The sequence below is a fragment of the Patella vulgata genome, chromosome 7 (genome assembly GCF_932274485.2).
Source record: "Patella vulgata chromosome 7, xgPatVulg1.2, whole genome shotgun sequence".
NCBI classification, from domain to species: Eukaryota; Metazoa; Mollusca; class Gastropoda; family Patellidae; genus Patella; species Patella vulgata.
This window is the reverse complement of record NC_065885.2, coordinates 53,423,913-53,441,427: the sequence shown is the minus strand read 5'-3', so window position 1 is coordinate 53,441,427 and position 17,515 is coordinate 53,423,913. Positions and strand designations below refer to the sequence as shown.

General features: G+C 33.1%; 2 protein-coding genes across 5 annotated transcripts in view; both read left to right on the top strand.

Annotated features, from left to right (window-relative positions):
* LOC126828796 (serine/threonine-protein kinase TBK1) overlaps positions 1 to 4,177 on the top strand; it is a 28,882-nt gene extending 24,705 nt beyond the window's left edge. For all 3 annotated transcript variants that reach the window (XM_050558785.1, XM_050558787.1, XM_050558786.2), the window contains exon 19: positions 983 to 4,177. In XM_050558785.1, the coding sequence (XP_050414742.1) occupies positions 983 to 1,022 (40 nt within the window). In that variant the 3' untranslated portion in view covers positions 1,023 to 4,177. The remainder of the gene's footprint in view (positions 1 to 982) is intronic.
* A 1,237-nt stretch (positions 4,178 to 5,414) lies between these two features.
* Positions 5,415 to 17,170, top strand: LOC126828813 (mannose-1-phosphate guanyltransferase beta). Of its 2 annotated transcripts, none has more exons than XM_050558820.1 (10): positions 5,415 to 5,541; positions 7,277 to 7,414; positions 8,811 to 8,891; positions 9,358 to 9,406; positions 9,726 to 9,868; positions 11,350 to 11,508; positions 11,933 to 12,011; positions 12,823 to 12,953; positions 13,180 to 13,362; positions 14,145 to 17,170. In XM_050558820.1, exons 2-10 carry the CDS (start codon positions 7,286 to 7,288, stop codon positions 14,274 to 14,276), a joined length of 1,086 nt encoding a protein of 361 aa, XP_050414777.1. In that variant the 5' UTR covers positions 5,415 to 5,541; positions 7,277 to 7,285; the 3' UTR covers positions 14,277 to 17,170. The 2 variants fall into 2 exon arrangements, with proteins under 2 accessions (XP_050414777.1, XP_050414778.1); XM_050558821.2 differs by lacking the exon at positions 5,415 to 5,541 and adding an exon at positions 5,620 to 5,785.
* Positions 17,171 to 17,515: the final 345 nt, after the last annotated feature.

The window sequence follows — 17,515 nt, the reverse complement described above, 5'->3', positions numbered from 1 at the left end:
ATAGATTATATAACATTTGAAGCCAAAAACATAAAGACCTGCAATAGGCAGATTTACCTCAGCTCTTACATAATGTATCTTTGTGCAGATAATAATTCCAATATGAACAGAACCGTTGGTTTCTAACCGATGTAAATTACATCTCACAGTTATAAGTTTTCTCTGGGTTCTCTCATTTCTTTTTATTGCTAAACAAACCTGCATGCAAACAATTTAAATATACATTATGGGAGATTAGATAAAGAGCTGGCAGTTCTCACTATAATAGTTAAAAACTAGATAATGTAAAGGGAATTTGCTGAAAATTTCAGTCAAATTGATTCACTCTGAACCGAGAATTTAGCAAATGAATTTCGACCTAGACTTGATCATCATTACTAAAGTCAGTACGATAAAAAAACATAGTCTTGATTATCCATTACATGATTAAATCATGAATGAAAGTCGAGCAGCAAATAGGATCCTAATCCAGTTAATATTGCAGACTAGTGATGACATCGAAAGTTGATTATGATCTGGATAAGTTAATTAATGTCTAATTAATAATTTAGATAACATTTCTGTCCGAAAGAAAGACCTGCAATTGGCAGATTTAGCTCTTGCATAATGTATGTTTAAATATTGAATTACAGGATTTGCTGATCCTTATTTTGTCTTTGTTTATGAAACTTGATGTCTTATTCAGGTAGTATTTGACCTTAAGTGTACATACCTGGCTGATTGTATTATATGGCTTCCACTATGATATAAAGGTAGATGTGTGAAAATAAATTTGGAAGTCAATGTGCACATGTATCTGAGTTATACTCTGTAGACATGGCTGTACTGGATAACTGAAAAATGGTATTTTTTCAGTCAAAACACTTCACACAGTTGTTTGGGACTATAATTAAATAAGTGGAAGTAGACGTAAAACCCCTGATATGAACGTCACTGAAATATATATGAGATTTCTAATGGTGGTGTGTTGTTGTCTTTCTAGGTTTGGATCGTTATCCTCACTACCTGAAGAATGGGACTAGATTGCATGACAAGATTAAAGCGAGGATTATGTGTAATTATATTAGGTACCCAACTGTGATATGATTTTTACTTTGAGGAAATACGTGATTATACATATTAACTGCTTCTTGTATAAAGGTGGCTCACTTAATTTATTATTACTGGAAATCACTTTTCTGGAACCAATATAAATTGATTGAACAACTATTGAATTCAACACAGATAACTTGACTGTTACAGATTGTTGTTACAATTTGTAAAGTGTGACACCATGAATCAAGCACACCTCAATAATCCTGGATTTTTATGCACACACTTTTTAATGTGTGATTTTAAAACTAGCACCGACAACTTGTAAAAGACAAGCCTCTGTGTGTGTTTTAGATATGTGATACAGTGAATCAAGCTAGTGCAATACCTCCACTAAATATAAAAAGTAAATTTGTATAAAGAAATAATATGATAACCAGAGCCCTGCTTTTAAAGGGACCATCCCAATTTTAACAGTCTCAGAAATAAAAGTCTGTTTACATATGAAATCTAAATACCAAAATATAGAGGAATAGTGTATTTCCCTTCTCTCAAAATTTTACCTCAAAATATTCAGTCGTTTGGATGTGAACGTCAAAACCGCATATCTGGACATGTAACCCTCTTAAGATTTTGGGTCAATTTTTTCGTTGGGTGACCTGATAATCTATTGCCGTTCCCTTAGAGGTCTATACAGTGCATGAGCCACATGCTGTACTTGATAACGTAAGGTAAATTTCAACTACTGGTACACATTATTTTTTAAAATAAAAGTCTGGTTTTATCCAGACACCGTATAATACAGCTTGGGACACCGATCTCCATTTAAGTTGTTTGAAAAATGTCACGTATATTGAGTTAGGTATATTGAGTTAGTTGCTCAGCGCTAAAATAGAGGATTTTTAAGGGCTTTTAACACAAAATTAAGCAGTTTTATTCTTCAAAATATAATCGAGATTAGCCCTATAACACAGTGTAGTTCATGCAAGTCTATATAATATATTGTTTGTAATGATTGTCTTGACATGATGGTGACCAAGGCAGCTAGAGTAATATTAAGTCTACTGAATGCATGGCAGTTATTAGTGAATTTAGTAGAATATACTTGTACATAGTTCTAGTGATATGGGTATGGATTATTAATGTTTAATATAAAAATATCAATATCTATAAAGATATTGTGAATATTGAAATGTTTAATTGTCATTGGGAGCAAATTACCGAGCAAATATTTTGTTACAGAATTAGAATTTGTAAAGCTACCATATGTAAGATATACCGTATATTCTTGAGTATTAAGACACTTTTTTTACCAATTATTATATTTTAAATGTTAAGCATTTCAGTCAAACAAGAGCTTTGGTGATGAAGATACCAAGTTTTACTGGGTCCAGTCAGAACGGATCCTACATTGCAGTTGTACATTCTTACAAAAACTAGTCACTTCCATTGTGTGTTTGTTGATTGCTATTACATGTATTTAAAAAAAGGTATTTTATTGGCAGAGTGCATGACATCCATAGAGCTTTATAAGAGGTGCATATTAAACACATGTATTTAATTTTTTAAATTCACCTTGGGTCTTGTCTTAACATGTGATAGCTTCCTGTACACTTGAAAATATAGATATTGTTGAAAATATTGACTGAAGTTCAGTAGCTTAAATCATATCCCAACAAATTCTATGGATTTAGCTATTGCACTTTCTTTGTGATTGATAGCCTATTATAATATTTATGAAAACTTTGGGATGGTGACAGTTTGACGACCTGAAAATCGACATAAAATATCAAATTAAATAATTATAAAACTTTTGTAGACCTATTATTTCCAGAATTTTGCATACACCACTGGTCAGGTTAGTGCGCCTGTGAAAGTGTGTATCTGATGTAATTTCCTGGAGAGAGCCAGGGTGGCTCAGTCAGTCAGGCACTGACTCACTAACCAGGAGACCCTGGGTTCAGTCCCAGTGATGCCCACAAAAATTCCCTGGTAAGTGGTGCAGGAAGTAGGGGTCTGGCAAGGAACAATGTCTAGTGACTAGTTGTGCAGATGGCATAAAAAAAAACAAGGACCTGTATGTATACTAATGATGATCGGTGTACGTTTGTAAATAGGTGAAGGATACCTTTATTATAGAACTTTTAAAAAATTTATATACAAATAGCATTTTAATAGCAAAAGTAATTTTATATATACAGGTAAATGGCTATTGTTTGAATCATTTTCCATTTGACACAGCTTGACTCCTGTGTCTTCAAATGGCTGCTGATACTGTTGTAAAGTTTAGAGTGCAATGAATGGTAGAATATATCTATAATAATGCATGTCTAAGTAACTTGGAGTAGATATCAGTATTAAACTGCTTTGTGAAGGTAACGACAAAAAAAGAAGAGCTTTTTCCGAACAAGAAATACTATAGCTATTTCACATTAATTTGAGAAAACAACAGGCAGTTTCCTCTGAAAATGACAAACACAAGTCGAAAGTGTTATATAATAATTTCATTTGTGTTTTTCATTCTCACCATTGCGTCTAGTAGGAGCTCTACTTTTTTTCTGTCAAGGCAAACTCTTGCTCTTTTATTTTTGTGACAAATTGCTATTATTATTACTGTTGTTGTTATATATTATGATATTTACGTTTTTTATATATTTGTATATGCTAATTGTTTTAATTACTTCAATTTAAAATAAACCATTTAGATTTATTTTTATTTCTTGACAGTACTACATATTACCACATGTGCCCTGCTCTAGCTAAGTGAGACACATGGGTAAAAACATAAAATTTAAAACGCAAATAAACATGCATACATATAAATTCTACATTCAATAACCTTTAAATTTATCTTATATAATATGAAATATTTAGCTTTGAAATTGTTATCATCTTTCATCGAAAACTTCTAAAATATACATTTTCATAAGTGTTTGCATTTTGAGTGGTGGAAATATAAAAATAAAATTATATTTGAAGACCAATATGATGGAAAGCCAAAATGGGTAAACAAAATTGTAATACTATCCTTTATAGAGTTGATATGTTAAGATTTTTTGGAATATAAATTATTTAAAAAATTATTTGAAGAAAAAAACGGTATTAAGATGTTTGAAAATAAAGAAATATTCATTTGAAAAGACAATTGGTTTATTCCTTTGTGTGCACATAAGAAATTTAACAAGATAATATATACTTTCTGTAGTCAAGATGTGCTTATGTTCACAGATTAGTATATGACTATGATTTGTGATGGAAATATTTAGAGTTTCAAAATGGTTTCTCCAAGTTTTAAGAAATTCCAGAACATGCATTGCACATGCATCGAACAAATGTTGCTTTACAGTCAGTCGAATACGAAAGCAGTGCCACCAAATCGTTTACCCCATCCGACATCTGATAAATTCACTTGCTACACATCGTCTTAGCCTGTGATCGTCTAGAATTGTCTCTGGCGAGGATTATTGTAATTCTTACTCTCACTACGCCTTCTCAGGTTGTGTATTTATTTTTATCAGCAGCTAAAATGTTTATCACTCAGGAACAACAGTACAACAATTTGTTTCTACATTTTATGTCAAGCATAGATTACAAGCATAGACTACATAAACATAACATGTCTCTCAGTCTATCTCAAAACCAAACGAAACTCGCATAGCGAGTTACTGACGGATCCAACTACATGGCTCTCGTACGGTGTCTACTGAATCCAGATGGTGTCACTTGAACCTCAACCATATCTCCTAAAGAATCTACATGGTATTTGATCTCTAAAGAATCCACCTGATTGGCACAGATCTTACCTTTTATATGCCTAGATTTCTGCTATTAATTATTCAATTGGCCTAACTTCCACAAAAAAAAAAAAAGCTTTTAAAAATGTTGATATCCTAACTGCGCTATTATGATTGAAATAGGTTTTTCTCATATCTCAAAAACTAAATCCGACATTTTTTGAGACTTAACAGCTTTCAGAACTATGACATCGATGTATCGGACATTTATCCATGGATTGACAATTCTAAAATAAAACCATCGGAGTAGGACGTATTTCCTTTCATTTCATTTCTAAAATAAATAAAAAATAATAGTCTCATAAATATCAGCTTCTGGTACTGATTCTGTCAATCTGTGGTTGGAAATTAGTTCAAAAAAAGCTGTCAATTTCATTTATGATTTAAGCAAGACATGACATGTTATTGGTAAATTTGTTACAAGGGTATTTTTTTTACTCAAAAACAGTTATGTAAGTAAGGCCAGTCACTGCGCATGACCGAAATTGGTGTCAAAATGGAAACCCGTAAAAACTCCTAATCCTAGACGTCATTGGATCATTAATCAGTGCATTGGACCTGTGGCCATAAACAAATCTACTTTCGGTTTACTTCCTGCTTTTGGGGGCTCGGCCGGAAGTAGACTCCGTTTTCGTGGCGTCATTTCATCATCTGTTAAGTCTTGCGTGGCAAGTTTTGACAGGGTCGATAAGTTTTGGGCACCTAATCAAGACAGGTAATTAATAGTATTGTTATCTTAATCGACATTTTGCCAGTTTTAATCCACAGACACGTGTTGTATCTTGTCACTCATTCATGCTCTGTCTCTGGAAAGGCTCAACATGACAGTGGGTGAATGATTGCTTCAGTTCAGTTCATAATAAAAATTGATTAGTTTATGGTCCGGTAACTTTTTCTATGATTGTTTACCTGATAATTGTTGGGAGTGGACAGCGACGCAACTTACCACAGAGACAAAAGTAAGAATTTATGCGAACTCTCGATACCTATTGATTCTTTATTCTCAATCACCTGCTAGCAATAGAACTTGCGTAGGGTTAGGAGCTGAACTAGCGTAGGTTATAAATAATTTATAGTTACTAAGTTAGTCTCTTTATTTATTCACCTGCTTTTAATTATGTTGGTAAAAATAATCAATTTATTGCCAGACATAATTCATAATGTATGAATTTGCTTTGAGACAGTTTACTGGAAGTGTTACTTATAACAGCTAGTGCAGATTCACGTGCAGCCTAAAAATGGTCAGTTAATAATAGTTATTTGTTTTGGTACCGGTACCGGTACTTTATATTTATTCAGTCTAAATATTGATAATACAGTAAGGTATAATTTTGACAATAAACTACAGGTCGTCTAAACGGATGTTTCGGTACAATATCTTATCTCTGGCATGTATAATATGATGATAAAATGTATAACCACTTCACTAAGACACGGATAGCTAATGGATCGCAGTAAGAAATTATACATTATTTCTATGTTATCAACACCATTGATTTACCTAACTTCTTATTTGTCTTCGTTTCAATTTTGAGGCAATGGTACATACTTTGAATACACTGCTGTGGTTTACAGAGGTGGGAACTCAACTGTGACTCGGACTGGAATCCGACTTAAAGGAGCTAAATCGCTAACATTTGGGACCTAGAAATTGACAAAAGTGGGACGCAACGCATATAATACTGTAATATGAATGTATATAAACTGATTTACATTCAATGGTTTCCGTTTTTACTCCAATTTCAAATCAGTTATGTTCGGCGAAATAAGCCAGCAGTCTCTTGCGAGTGCAAATTTCTAGCGTCTGGTTATTCCAGTCTACATACGCCGTTTGATTTGGTGCAATGTGTCAAGCCTCGTCCCTCGAGTCTCTTTATACAACTGGGGCTGAAGCGCATTATGGTACACGATTCGTGTACCAATGGTAAAATGTTTATTTTGTCTTAAATATTGGATATCAAAAGCCCATCTTTTTCCGGTAAGATCACAACATGAATGTTGATTTAATTTGACAAATAAATCGTGTTTTCAATGTTGAAGATTTTGGATGATATTGAGTTAGAGACTTAGCTACTTTAAGTCACATCAAAGAACCGACTTGCGACTCGATAAATTTATCTCGACTCAAGACTTAATGACTCGGACTCGACAGTCGTGATATTGATAATCTGGCAATTTGTTATAGCTAAGGACTTGTGTCACGGTGAGGGGACACAACTCTTTAACTTATCTTATTTGCCATGAATTGCTGACTCATTTGATGATCCAAACTGTCAACTTGAACAGGGCTGTGTGATTACATGGGAATCAACTAGACTCAGTACTAAAGTCTGCAACTCAAGGTCCTGCGACATGTTCCCACCTCAGGTGATTTACCCGAAGGGATTCAGAACCCATACCTGTGCTTATCTGGTAGATAATTGAATATGTGTACATTTGTTTTATTGTAGAGAATCAAGATGAAGGCTTTAATTTTAGTGGGAGGATATGGAACAAGGCTACGCCCGTTGACATTAAGTACACCAAAACCATTGGTGGAGTTTGCTAATAAACCTATGTTATTGCATCAATTAGAAGCTTTGGCTGAGGTAAAAATAACAGCCATACTCATTTTAATGTCTATACATGTATCCTGTGATTGGCACTAGACGTAAGAGAAGCCATGGAAATAGCGATTATCATTGTCCCTGTCGTCAGACATATTATATTAATACAAGGGCAGGTATCCTGTTATTGAATATTTATTTCCCAAATAGACACAAAAATTATACATGTACAAGGTCTGGCCTGAAATAGGCACAAAAATTTAAAGAGATATTTTCATTGAGTAAGTGTACAGTTTTTGAAAGTATCTTTATAATATTGGATAGAAAGTGAATATACAAATTTAATTTGTAGTTTTAGAATGCAATACAGTACATGTGATCAAGTCTGTAGGAAATACTCCTACATTAAGGAACACTTTGTATAAATGGAAAAGAAAAAAAAAATAGAATAGAATGAAAATGACTAGAATTTGATAAAATCAGAAGAGTAGGACGTTAAACCCTATTTCAGTTCTTGCTAAGATTGTGGATAGTTCTTTGTATTTTGATTTTCAACGTGCTACCATGAATCTTTGTAGATCATTATTTAAAATATTAAGGGGGGGGGGGGGGGGAATCTATGACCAACATGTTGATTTATATCATATTTTGGAGATAATATTTCAAATCCTTTGTGGTAACAGTTTTGATCACAAGCTGCATCTGGTGTCAGTGTGGATTAGTTTAGATAGAGTGGGGTGGATTATGCAGATATTACTAGGTAGATTAGGGTAAATAGAGATGGGGAGATTATGAGGATAAAGTTATCTACTGGGTGTTGTAACAGCCTTGTACAGTTTACATTTATTACTCCACGTTTGACTTTTATCTGTTTACTCATTTCATAAATACTGGTTGACATACTGATATTTTCCAAGGGTGAAATCAAATGGAGTCCTTTTTTAAGATTATGAATATCTTTTAAGATTATGAATATCAAAATAAACACTATGTTCATTCATCAAACCAGTTCAAAATTAAGAAATACTTACATTAAACAACAATTCTAGGACATAACACAATATTTTGACAAATTTTTTACCAACCTGTTAATATATGGGGAATAGTGACATGCTTTAGATTAGAATAGCTAATAGGACTAGGTTTACAAGCTTTTGTGGGAATATTTATTATTAGATGAAAAATTTAAAAGAAAAATGATTTTAAAAAATATCTGAGTTACAGATAATATATTGTATGAAATGTTTTAAAAATTATTGTCCAATTTATATATTGTATAGCGAGCTTCATGTGTTCTGTCGATTGGTTTAGGTCTTCTAGATTTTGGACAGAATATCGATAAGACGGTTTTATTGTATTATACATTATGCAATTTACATGTATAGCGAATTTAGATAGACATGGTTATTTGTATTGTATATTTAATATTATATTACAGGCAGGTGTCAGTCATATTATATTAGCTGTTAGTTATAGAGCTGAACAAATGGAAAAAGAACTAAAACATGTTGAAGAAGAGGTTGGTTGTTAATAACATGCGAATGAGACTACATGTGTTTCTTGCTATTAAGATTACCATAAGAGGAATACATTATAATGTTTAATAAACTGAAGCGGTTCTTAAAACTATTTGCTGAACACTCTCAGTGACCAGTTAAAGAAATTTCTCTAGTTGAGTTGCCCCATGATAATTAAAATTATGACACCATATGCATGAGAAGTCTTACCTTTGTTTCTTTAATAAGTTATATCCATTTTAAAGTGGACTTAAAATACACTGAAATCGCAGCATTTCTACTAACTTTCCACCGGTTAATCCCTTTAGTTTGAAATAAATCAGTCTGCTAGATTACCAATACTATTTTATCTGAAACATTGTACTAGACAGCTAGCCAAAAAAACTGAATTCCAAATTGTGGCATATTTTAATAATTTTATAAATCAATATGAAAAATATTAATGATATTAATTTATTGTCTTTTCAGTTAAAAATAAAGATAACACTGTCTGTAGAACCAGAAGCTCTAGGAACAGGTAGGATTGTATAGATATTAAAGAACATAACTAAATTATCCTGTTTTGCAACTAGTCATTATATCTGTGTAATACCGAATGAAAATGAAACCAGTTTTGGATTGATATTCCTCTTAGAGATTCAATGTTCACAACACTTTAATTTTGGAAGGGTAAAAAATCCTGCAACTGACTTTGAAAATCAGGAGAAAGCAAATATTGTGTATTTCTGATCAGTTTTACGGATAAACAGAAAATGGGAAATAACCAACTGTGACTTGTCTTTCTTTTAACCAGAGCTGTAGACATATTACCAAAGTTTTTCTCTTATTTATTTCAGCTGGTCCTCTAGCCTTCGCTCGTGATTTATTAAGTCAAGATACAGATCCATTCTTTGTTTTAAATAGTGACGTTATCTGTGAATTCCCCTTTAAAGATATGATACAGTTTCATAAACATCATGGTAAAGAAGGTACAATAATGGTAGGTGAATTTTATTGTTGATATGATTTGTTTATGGCCAATTCCCACATTTTCTATTTTTATGCTAATGTCTTGGTAAGAAAATAGATACAAAAATAAAAGAAGCCCCAAGGCAACAAGTCTACTTGCCCCTACTGGAACACACCATCGCAGCCAGATCACATATCTCCAGTAGCACCATACTTAAACACAGGGCTCACACTGTCGGTCGCCAAAGTCGCAATTGGCGATAAAAATATGAAAGTGGCGATTAAAATTTGATTTTGGCGATAATGTTTGGCAGTTCTGGCGATTCTTTTTGAGAATTGGCGGAAAAAAATCTTAAAATTCGAATCGGATTTATCCTGGATTTACCATGTGTCAATCACATGGCGGGATACTATAAATTAATTAACTGGCTGATAATCCGGATTGCGTCAGTGAGTAATACTAATCAGTTGCCTTGGATTAATGATTAGTTGATTGATAATTGCCAAAGATATCTATAAAGCCTATCTCAAGTCATTATTTACTCCTAATGATTAATCCAAGCGGTGATTATTTGATGTTTCGTTTTGTCTTAAAAACAAATGGCAATACATTGTACACGTAATCAAAATGGCTGACAGTTTCTTTCGAAGAGAATTAAATATTTTGATACCTGAATTCCGTTTACTGTGGCTTCATATACGGCATGTAAAATATACAAGCATGCCTATCGGATATCATTATTTCAAATTATATTATCGCCACTGGTCGAAAACGTAAGAACGAGTTGAATAGTGGCGATTCTTGAGCGAGAAAACAGTTCGTCATTTGTATCATATTACCGTCGCAAAAAGGCTTTAAAAGTGAACGACGGGTATAATTCTAAGCGTTCTTACAAATATAATTGACATTTATATCTTTCTATCAGGGATTCAGATTCTAATACCTTTACGGTACCTGAAAATAACAATAGGCCTATTGTAAACCAACACATAAATCTTTGGAAAATTGGCAATCCTTAGATGAGATTTGACATGTAAATACTGAAAATATATGGTGCAGTATGTTCAAATAGGCTAAGGTCACCAAAAATAAAATCTGATCTTAATAAATCCAAACTTTGCTAACCTATTATGTAAAGACGGATTTTTAAGGTTGCTGTATATTGCATTGTATATATCGGTAATTCTTTTATAATCAACCTAGCTGTGGCATAAAATTGTTAGATGTTGTCTTTGTTATCACACATTTTTGGCAGATAAAATATTCCAGTTGGCCGAAAAAAGTATGAACATTTTTTTTAAATAAAAATTATCACCCATTTTGGCGGAAAAAAATGAAAGCCAGTGTGAGCCCTGCTTAAACAGCCCTTGTGGCAACAAGGTTAGAAGCCCATGTCATGTAGAATGACTCCTGATTGATCATTTCTGTATTTGGTCCTCCAACAATTGTCAATTCATGATTATATTAATCCAAGGAACAAATTTATATTTTTATTTCTTGTATTTTATCAGGTGACAAAAGTAGAAGAACCTTCTAAATATGGTGTGGTAGTGTACGATGTAGAAAATGGTCAGATCAAACAGTTTGTAGAGAAACCTCAGGAATATGTCTCTAATAAAATAAACGCTGGTTTATATATATTTAACACATCGATATTAAACAGAATAGAGGTAAATATTCACACATGCTCAAAATACATACTATCAGCGTCATTTTAACTCTTTAACAGCACAAGAAACATTTTCTTCCTAGTTCAATTGAAGCTGGGTAAAATTTGCTTATTAGACATTGACCAGAACCTTGAATTTGGTAATGAAATACAAAGAGTTTATTTGGATTCGAAAGCAATGTAACTCTGTAGTTCAACAGACATGCTACACCCACTAATACTGGGAGCACTGGCCAGCGTGTTGAATTTTTTGCAAAGATATTATAACTGTAATGATGATTTATTCGTACAATTTAATCATTTGTTAAAAATTGTCCCAAATTGATCTATAAATGTCATTTCTTTGGATAAAATTATTAATGTAAGAAAGAAAAGATTGTAATATCATAGATCAATGGATTGATGTTTTGAATGATCAATTTCAGTTAAAACCAACATCTATAGAAAAAGAAATATTTCCAGTAATGGCAGCGGATGTTCAACTATTTGCTATGGAGTTAAAGGGTATTTGGTCAAGTTTTTATGTTATTATTTAATGTGGTGGATATCACCTAATCTTATTATATGACCACTTTGTATGTAGTAGAAAGGTGCTGGCACACATCTGGATGTTAATACCCTTACCAACACAAGTATGTGTTATAGGTAGGTGGAGCTTTACAAAAGCCTGCCCATTTATCCCTGATCAATAAACATTTGATTTAAAGAAAACGAGAGAGATATGGGGTTTAATGTCCACTCGACACAAACTAGGTCATTTTGGAACTAACATGGTTCAATTTTATTTCTATAATTCGCTTGCGCGTAGGGGTCTTTAGCAGTGGGAGGAAACCGAAGGCTCCGGAGAAAACCCACGAGGTTAGACAGGCGACCTTACTCCTTGTCATGTACAACCAGGGAATCAAAACCACGCCAGTTGACTCAATGACAGACTTTATGATACAACGCGCACGCACTAACCATTCGGCCATCCAACCCTGCTGATTTAAAGAAAAGGATGAGCATTGCACTGTCCTAGCTTAGTCGTCTTAAGTATCATGCACTTCCTCTGGTGTCTTTTCTGCTCCCAGTTAAACATAGAACCTTTAAAGTAGATTTATATCAAGTACAGTCGAAGGCTACTTTCTTCGCTTCTCCCCATTCATAGTCAAGATTTATACTCCAGACCGTCACTGGATGTTTTCCAATTGTGCTGGGTTTGTGGTTTCCACTCTTAATACTTGACATGTCTCGCATCGTGTTGATGGAACTTTTAACATTTTCAAATGCCTTGCTGTAATGTAACATATTTAAATGTGACTTTCGATTTTTGTAGGGTTTTGGATGGATGTTGGTCAGCCAAAAGACTTTTTAACAGGAATGTGTTTATATTTAAATTCTGTTAAACAGAAAAATCCCTCCTTATTACATGAAGCTGGATCAGGAATTGTAGGAAATGTTTTAATAGTAAGTAAAAGCTCTTATTTTAGGGGCCATTATAGTTTTTTTTTTACAAGAATCCAAGTATGCATAGAACTAATAAGGTTGACAGATCACCATCTTGATATGTTTAAGGTGTAATTGTTGGTTAGGACCTAATGTTGCTATGTATATTTGTTTACAGGATTTAAGTGCTAAGATTGGTAGTAACTGTCGTATAGGACCTAATGTTACTATGTATATTTGTTTACAGGATTCTAGTGCTAAGATTGGAAGTAATTGTCGTATAGGACCTAATGTTACTATAGGACCTGATGTTGTTATAGAAGATGGTGTCTGTATTAAACGTTGTACTGTATTACGTGGTGCTCATATTAAATCACATTCCTGGTTAGAATCATGTATTATAGGGTGGAGATGTACTGTTGGTAACTGGGTAAGTATTATTGGCCGTATTAAACGTTTTTTACTTCAAAATCTGTTTTCCGGCCAGGAATATAGTTGACTGCTTATGCTTGAAGGATTTCATATCGAACCCCTCCTCTCCCAACTACACTTCCAGCCAAATTTGACTCTGCTTCATTATCAATGAATTTTATTCTGGACAAAATACCTGTAGTTGCAATTGTGTACATGGTATGTGGCTGCTTGGCTGTTCAGTATACAGTTCATACAGGTGTGAACTATCATCAGAGTGTAAGACACTGATTTAATCATTGACTAGATTTTTGTTGGACAGTGGCATGTCTGCCTACTCTTTGTTTAATTCCAACTGTCAAGGGGTCTTTCCTGTCTGTACACAGGTAGACCAATAAACATCCCAATCAGTCCTGTGTGTACACAGGTAGACCAGTTAAAACACCCAAAGCACTCCAGTGTGTACACAGGTAGACCAGTAAACACCCCAATCACTCATGTGTGTACACGGGTAGACCAGTAAACATCCCAAGGTTCCAGAGACATTTTAGTAGAAAAGTTATGTGCCCTTACTGTTTGACAAACCAGGGACAATTTTTGATGAGTTTTCCCTCAGATTTTTTTCACTGCTAAAAGGCATAGACAGTAGGCATTTAATGAATTATTAAAATAAAGAATGTTAGTCCAGAAATAAACTAGTTACAATGAATGGACATTAAAGCCCACTTTCAAATTTATCATGTTTATTTACTATGTATTATTTTAAATAATGACCTAAATGTAATGTTATTCTATTTGTAGGTAAGAATGGAGAATGTATCTGTATTAGGTGAAGATGTTATTGTTAAAGATGAACTTTATATCAATGGTGGACGTATTTTACCTCATAAATCAATCTCACAATCTGTTCCTGATCCACAAATTATCATGTAATCACATCAAGGAGTCAAGATCTATAGCAACGTATATTTAATATTTAAATGATTTTTTTTGCTGACTGTTTAAACTTGTCAATGAACAAATTCTTTGGATGATGCAGATTTAAAGTGGGAATATCCTGGGAAAAAAAATGTCTACTTTTGTTCCTTATAACATTTGCTTATAAAATTTTATGACTACTGTAAAACAAGAAATTAATGCGAGCAAAACTTAATGTGAAAAAAGCAACTATCGACACTAGTCATGTTAAATTCAGTTAGCCTTTCTGTTATTATCAGTATAACGGGACTATGGTAGATGAGTGGTCAGGGAACTGGGCTCTAAACTAGTCTTCTGTTATTTCTATATCAGGGAATCATGGTTGTCGAGCAATCAGGGCACTGGGCTCTAACCTAGAATGTGTCGGTTTAAAATCTTTAGGATTTTTTAAACCTGGTGCCGTTTCACTTGTCATGAATGGTGATTACACTACAGGAAAGTGTGCCTAGTCGTTGGTATGGGATGGAAAACTAAGGCCCATCTATGTACACATTGGCCTGTATGTAAAGAAACCCTTGACAGTTGTCGGCAAAATTCTCCTACCTTGCATGTGGTGGGTATAATCGCATTAATTTCTTATTTTTCAGTATTTTTTTTATTTCTCCTCGAAATAAAAATCATTTGCATCTGTTCATTAATAATTCAGCTTTTGCTCCTCTTTAAATCCTGGATTTTAAAAAAAAAAACGCAGTGAAATGATCCAATTCTAACTTAGTTTTAACTTAGAGGATGAATTGAATCATTCACTGATAAAACATTGAATATCACAAACTGCACATGTATTGTTTTGTTGTTTTTTTTACATTATGTATTATTGGGGACCAAAATTTATTGTTATTGTTTGTTTTTATTTGTGATTTTATGGGATGTATGTTTATTATGTATCAATGATGTGTGAACTTCTATTACCAGTAGGCCAAATGGAGCATAATATGCACTTTCAAATTGCCATGAACAAACGTGAATCAATGAAATGGTGCCATGTCACAGTTTGTTTCTGGATTTCTGCTTTCAAAAAAGTTACCAGTGAATTTTAAACCTAAAGTGATTTCAATTGAAAGTGCAGAAGGTAAAATTAAATTGGAATATTTTAAATTTTAAAAGCATAGATGTGCTGATCGATGTATTTCCCTATGGTGGTGCATATGGTAATAGAAGTTCACCATCTTTGTTGGGATAGCTGTGTATATTAGAGTTAGATCTAGCTTTAATTACAGGATAAAAATTCACAATAGTTGTATTCGCTAATAAAGAAAACGCTAAGAAATTGTCACTAATAGAAGAATATATTTAGTTTTGCACATTTTATAGGCAAGCTGTTGAACTAACGAAGTCACCATTAATTGAGCTACAAGAAATGTTTCCCTTAAGTCGACTTGTTATACCGGTATTGTCATCCAAGATAATTATTCATTTCTCATTGACAAAAACTTGTGACATTACCACTGGAGACTAAGGGGAGGTAACTTGCTTTGAACACGCAGTCAAAAGAAAGTAATGCAAACTTTAAATTGCCATAACCTACGTAACGATTGATCAATTTAAATAATTTATGGACCCATTTGCTTTACAGTAAAGTTACTTTGTATTGTGGTTTTTTAGTCTGCAAAATTTGAGCTTTAATATTTAATGCTGATGTGCATCAAAGCAGAAATGAAAATATAATTCCCCAAAGAAACCTACACTTATTTTGTGTTATACAACGAAATTCTTATAGAATCTTATTGTTGCATTTCTATTTTGTTGCATTTCTATTTTGAGAATTTATTATGTATGTGTATTCTGGGATATTGCTAAAAAAAACATAAAGTTTTGTAAAGGAAATGTTTATTATGTTCTCGATATTGACTGTTCTATCCAGTCATTTGTCGATGATCTTCTGATAACAAGTAGGGCATTTACAGTACTTAGATACATCATTTTGCTCAGAGATATAATACATGCTAAGCTGACTTTTGTGATGCAGATGAGAATTTATGTCATTAAAAATAAGCGCCCCCATGGCCCATACCTAATAATTGTTTCAGCTAATTGTACTTACTTAATGAAAGAAGCCGTTTGGTATTTAACACATATTATCTTGATTATTTACTTTGAGATAAGTATGACGATGGTGACCTGACACCCATATCAAGAAGTATCTATGTTATGCAATATAAACACCAAAGAATTTTGAATGTGTCTAATCATTTTAATCACTACGTATGTAAAATCTATAGATACTGGTTTTGTCCTTTAAGATTTCTTGCACAATAATGATCATGCATTAATTTTGAGAACTAAAAGGCTAACTAATAATCTGCTTAAAAGTCTGATGTTATTTTATCATTTCATTTTCCTTGTTTTAGTTAAATTTTATCATTCACCATATATCGATTATTACTCATTAATGTATTTACAGTTAGCATTTCCAATATTTTCCCATTTGTTATTGTACTTTCTGTCAATACAGAGATTGAATATCCATAACTCTATCCATATTTTTTTCGGAACATTTGCTTTCAAAACTATCAATTAAAAACTGCTGAAAAAATCTGGGGGCCTTTCTCTCAATATTTCACACTAGTTACCCATGCTCTGTAGTTGATTAGCTCCATTAACCAATGCTGGAAATTGCACAGAGATCTTTATCCCACATCTAGCAGTACTAAAGTTAACGACACATTTGAGCCATGGTTGACCAGCTTGGTATGGCAAGTATAGGAATTTCTCGTAGACAAGAACCTTAAGTTTAATTTTTTGAGAAACGTGCCTCAAATTGTTCATATGTATATTTGATTTATATTTAATGTGGGATTTGTTGCAATGAAAATGATATATTTATGAAATAAAATTGGGAATTTTTTTTATCAGACTTTTCCTGAATTTTGATTTGAAATTAAAGTGCAATGAGGAAATGTACAGACCCATATAAATTGTTTCCATTTTACATCCTCTTAAAGAAAAATTGTTTTCGAGTGATGTCAGCCCGTGTCCAAAGTACACATACATGTATATTATACATCAATAGGATGATGCTTTGGAATGAGATAACTTGGTTCTATGTTAGATGTCACGTACAAGTGTGGTATCGAAACCACATCACTTGACTCAATGATAAACCTAAAACCTTATAGTCTAAAGAGCATGTGTTTGGCCACCCAATCCCGCTCGGCACATTAATAACACAGTGCCTTAAAAGAGATAAAAAAATA

Excerpts from the sequence above, each read along its gene's own strand:
- LOC126828813 (XM_050558820.1), top strand. The coding sequence starts at position 7,286 with ATGAAGGCTTTAATTTTAGTGGGAGGATATGGAACAAGGCTACGCCCG. Across the intron at positions 11,509-11,932 it reads CGATATTAAACAGAATAGAG|TTAAAACCAACATCTATAGA; the intron begins GTAAATATTCAC and ends GATCAATTTCAG. Across the intron at positions 13,363-14,144 it reads GATGTACTGTTGGTAACTGG|GTAAGAATGGAGAATGTATC; the intron begins GTAAGTATTATT and ends TTCTATTTGTAG.